Genomic DNA, 5450 nt, shown 5'->3' with positions numbered 1-5450 from the left:
ATTTGCAACAAATCACCACTAGGCCTACTGCAGTTTACTCTTAGCCGTTACTCACCATCTACAGGCTTGGGGGCCCCAAGCGGCTGCCTGCCTTGCCTTGTGACAAGATGCGCCTCTGACCACAGCTCCCGTCTTTCTCAAAATGTTGCTCCTCTTAACTGCTTATAGTGCCAATCCCTGCATGGCTTACCTAGTCTGGAGCGTCTTAATTTCTCTTTTTTCCCTTTTTCTCTCTCATTCCTTCCTCATCATCCACATCTGCACACTTTTTTAGAGACTAAGAAATCTATCTATCTATCTATCTATCTATCTATCTATCTATCTATCTATCTATCTATCTATCTATCTATCTATCTATCTATCTATCTATCTATCTATCTATCTATCTATTTTCATTCATTTCATTAATCTCACTCTTCAACTTGTCCCGACAGTCTTTCCCTCTCAGGCTTGCGCTCTCTTCCCGTTTTTAATCACACATACAGTACGCATTCTTATCCTGTCCAACACACACACACACACACACACACACACACACACACACACACACACACACACACACACACACACACACACACACACACACACACACACACACACACACACACACACACACACACACACACAATCAAGAGAACCAGAATGCTTGCCGGTTTGGGCTGGGATTTTAAACAGCCTGCGTTTGTGTTGTTGTATGATCGACATAAATAGGTCAGTTCTGGACAGAGCTAGGCAATGTCGAAAGCGCACCAGAGCACCAGCGCGCCGGGCCGGGCCGGGCACGTGTTCAACAGAGTTCATTTTATCAAAAAAAAAAAAAAAAAAGACTCGCATTGTCCGACCAACCTGTATTGAGTTCTTTGTTGACACGAACTAATGACTTGCCTGGCTGACTGACTTTGATTCTCTCCGGGGAGTACCCAGGGCGAACAATAGCGTCGCTCTTCGGGAGAGAGAGAGAGAGAGAGAGAGAGAAACGCTGATTGTGCGCTTCTCTTCGTCGAACTTGCGTTATTATTCCCCGCTCAGAATGGGTATCCAGGGACGTGACACCGCACACCGCATCTGCTCTCCGTGGAATTGAGCGCGTGTCTGTCTGATGGAGACACGCACACGTGTGGGGGTACTACACGCTCGGCGCGCGGGGCAATGCCTGGGCATGTCTGGCTACTTTGGTTACATTTTCAACTGGCCAAAACGTCTTCCACGGCGGCGCAGTACCCAGACCTCTTCTATTGGGGACCTCCTTTTTGACCAAAGAACATTTCAGCCGTCCACTACCAATAGGCTACAGTCCACAGGTAATGTTGCTGAATTTTGACGTGCAATTCACATGAAACTACACAGTAAAACAAATACAGTGTTAATTAACACTTAATTAATCCAACACTTAGAGAGTAGCCGCCTCTGTGACCTAATAGACACTAGAATAAACCGACTCTCTAGATCTTCAATTAACTCTATTTTTTTACATTGTACAAATACATTTAGGCTACTAACCACACAAATAAATACATCATATTACTAACCAATACATGCAGCCTTTGCCATAGCCTGTAGTTTCAAAGAAGACTCCATCCTCACCAGCACAAAGTTATTCAGAGGCTTGCACTCTCATTGTCTTTGACGCACCTCCTGCGCAGCAGATGTCAAAACATCCATCTGCAGATATCATCCTATAATTCAATGCCTTGAAAGGGAAGCAGACTAACTGTCAATAAAATTCCAAAATTGCTCATCTATCTCCAGGAGCCTTTGCGCGGCGCGCATGTCTCCAATCCTGATAATGGATGCATGCAGCGTTGTAACCAAAGCAAACCTGGCAAGGACAGACCTGCAGCCTGTTTCATATCAAAAACAAAAAATGATATATGGTGGAAACATCCACTGCGTTTCTTTTCATCACAGGAGAATCTCAAGTCACTGGGAAAAGATTCCTTGTGAAAGACCGAAAATTCCCTGTCAAATTGAATGATGCGTCTGGCGTTCACGCTCACAACAACAGGTGACGGGACCCAAACCCCTTTTTTGACACGGTCACGACCCGCACTCATCATGGACACAGCGGGGTATAGGGTTGCTGCAAAGGCTTAACATTTAATTTACGCAAGGTTATGGTTTTCATTATCACCGAGGAACCTGTTGCCTCCATTCTTTCCTCGAAGGCAGGGTATAGGCTACGAAAAAGCGGTTGCATTGAGACGGCCTAGAAACATCTCAAATTGACCATGACACCAAAGAAGAGAGACATTATGCTGAAGAGACAGCTCTGTGGACGAGATTAACTTCAGGCGGACACCGCCTCCTTTTCTAGGGAGCAACATACAATTCGTAACTGTTTTCTTGAGATTCGAGGCAGTGCAATGATAAGTATGGAAAGCAGACATGTTTTTTAGAAGTTGCCTATTGTAAAACCCTGTTGCGCTTCAGAGCTAGTGTGTTTATGAGCTGTTAATAAAGACTGAATAGCAATGCCATAGACTTCTTCGAGAAGTAAGAAACTTCTCTGACTTTCTACTGACAACCAAAATAAACATTTCACAGGGAATGTGCACGTTATTTACACAGCTAAACGGAGTTAGACTCTGTTGGTTTGTCTAGATCAAGTAACTGCATGCCATCGCATTCTCGCCGTCTCGGCTTTCAAGAAAAAACACGAAACTTTCCCCCCAGGAAAACTCAGCAAAAAAGTGATTTTCTTATCCACACCTACCTGAGATAGCGACATGTTAAGGTAGACGAACAGTCCTGTGGTGGAGGCTATCTGAAGCACCACCACCACGATGACCACCATCGCTATCCATAACTTTGACGGAGCGTCCCGTCGGTTGCTGCTGGTGCTGTTGGCTGGAACCATCATGTAGGTTGTGGACTCGCTGCTGACTGATCGGTAGTAATCCTGGTTGTTCTGAGTGGCCATGGCATTCCTGTCTCTTCGCTTTTAAACACTCGACGCACAGCGCAGCGACAAACAAAGCTTGCGGTGGCGGCGTGGGATGAGTCAAACAAATCAAAACTGCGTCCTCCGCTGCTGCGCACCGCTGTGAATTAACTTCATGGCGAGAGAGGCGTGGGAGGGAGGGCCGTGTGTTCCGTGTTTCTTGGCCGGGCAGCCGCTGCGCAATGAGAAATTATATGCTGTGACGACGAGCCAAGCCGAGACTGGAGCAGAGCAGGGTGAAGTTTCATCTCAGCCTCCTCCCGAGGGCGGGGGTGATGCGTTAACCTTTTCGTCACCCACTGGCCTTCCGTGCTGGCGATGCCATAAACTGGAGTTTATGGGACGGTGCGTTTCGTTGAAGATTTGCTAGCTAATATCTGTCTGGCGTAGTATTACATTATTATTTTGGCCACTGCATTGTAAGTGTATTAGGGATACTTTATCGCATTAATAATTGGGTTGTGTTCATACGCATGCGAATGTGACCAAATTGGTCATCCTAAAGCATACAGAAGATATGGTCGAATGACCTAAATACTAAAACTGTTTTCATGGTAATAACTTGGGTTATGGGCCTACTTGAATAATGTATGCGGCTGTCCTTCACAGGTAGGGTTTACACCTTTGTGTGTGAAAGCACATGAATAGGCACTTATTTGTATGGCCCGCTCTGGCCCCCAGCGAAGAGAGCAGCGGTTAGATCATTGTAATTCAAACCACCTTCACAGCCCTTAACCATGTAGCTAACATACTCAAATTCACATGCACATCTTGGAATGCTGCAGTAGAGTTCGAACTGGCCTAGTTTCACACTTGCATCAACACATTGTTTTTAACAGATCCGGTTTAAAATACAAGTCAGTTATATGAAACAAGTGCACGACTCCCCCTGGCGAAGATTGCCTTTTTTCAAGTCATTTGGGTTGGATGCCTTGGAGGCAATCGGCTGCTTTATTGGTCTACCTGATACCTGTAGTTAAACATTCCTTAGCTGTTCCATAGCGTGATTGAGACATGTTGGAGAGACGTACTAGACCCCACACCCAGGTAATCTGCCAGAAGAACTCAGTCGAGTTGAAAGTTCGTTTGTGGTGCGTCTTGCGCCACAAGAGCGCGTAAATTCTCCCATTGTCAGACGCTCGCAACAGATGGAAGTATTTATCAAGCTATACCGTTCGAGATGTCATAAAGTATGAAACCACGTTGTGTCACTGCAGCTCTGGGAACGTATTTAATTTCACAATATATGTCCGTATTGACAAGCGTAAGCCTATGTACCAAAAAAATCAAGCACACAGGGATTTACGCGCAGGGCCAGTGGTGGTCACTGCTACTTCTTGCATGCATGAAATATGTGCAAGATATGTGTACACGACATTAAAATTGACCTAACAAAAGATGGCCAGGCACATTTGGATACGCGCAGGGCCAGTGGTGGTCACTGCTACTTCTTGCATGCATAAAATATGTGCAAGATATGTGTACACGACATTAAAATTGACCTAACTAAAGAAGGCCAGGCACATGCGGATATACGCGCAGGGCCAATGGTCACCTCTCCTATGCATAAAATGTGTGCAAGACATGTGTACACGACAGTAAAATTGTCCTAACCAAAGATGGGGAAGAGTGCCAGGGCCTAATCTCTGTGTGTTTTTCTTATCTTTGTCTTTCAGATGAACAGCCCAACTTAAGTGTTGATATCAACGAAATAATCAAGGACATTTGAACGTGATGATGAATGACTAACCAAAAGTGTTTTTTTGTGTTTTAAATATGGCAAACATCCCGGTTTACTGTAAATTGTGGTCTGGGTTTGGAAAAACAGAATCCACCTTAAAGTGATTAGAACCCAAACATCTCTATTTCCCTCTGTTTTGGTTGGTTAGCAGAGCGTAGGGCTGGACTGGCCACCTGGCATAGCGGGCATTCCCCAGTGGGCCCTGCACCCTCATAGGCCCTATTTTCAGAAATGTACAAAAAAACAAAACATTTCTGAAAATATGGGCCCATGAGGGAGCGGGGCCCACCAGTGAGGCCCAATCTCAATTCACCCCTTACCCCTACCCCTTACCCCTCCAAACGGAGTCTGCCTGGCCGAACCCCTCATTTTTGAGGGCTACAAAGTCCTCCCCCTTACCTCTACCCCTCTGCCTTAACGACTATTGGGATACCCCTACCCCTACACAAAACGGAGGGGAGGGGTAAGGGGTAGGGCCAAGGGGTGAATTGAGATTGGGCCTAAGTCACTTCTGCGCCATTCATTTTGAGGGGCCCCTTTAAGCCAAAAGTTCCCGGACCCTATTTCCCCCCCAGTCCAGCGCTGGCTGAGCGTCTACAAATGATAACAGAAGAGCAGAAACAAAGCACCCCTATACACCCCCCCCCCCCCCCAATCAATCAAGGACATGCATGACTGTCACTGTGGTGGAATCCTTCAAATTCTTCTGCGGTGTGCGCCTGTGTGTGTCTGCGTATGTGTGTGTGTGTGTGTGTGTGTGTGTGTGTG

General features: G+C 46.1%; 1 protein-coding gene across 1 annotated transcript in view; it reads right to left on the bottom strand.

Annotated features, from left to right (window-relative positions):
* The window catches only part of tnfsf10l (TNF superfamily member 10, like), an 88351-nt gene extending 85205 nt beyond the window's left edge, over nucleotides 1–3146 (bottom strand). Inside the window, exon 1 of the mRNA XM_063186672.1 lies at nucleotides 2714–3146. Within this exon, the coding sequence (XP_063042742.1) occupies nucleotides 2714–2920 (207 nt within the window). The 5' untranslated portion in view covers nucleotides 2921–3146. The remainder of the gene's footprint in view (nucleotides 1–2713) is intronic.
* Nucleotides 3147–5450: the final 2304 nt, after the last annotated feature.

Source organism: Engraulis encrasicolus, chromosome 21 (assembly GCF_034702125.1).
Source record: "Engraulis encrasicolus isolate BLACKSEA-1 chromosome 21, IST_EnEncr_1.0, whole genome shotgun sequence".
Classification (NCBI taxonomy): Eukaryota; Metazoa; Chordata; class Actinopteri; order Clupeiformes; family Engraulidae; genus Engraulis; species Engraulis encrasicolus.
This window is presented reverse-complemented; position numbering and strand designations above follow the sequence as displayed.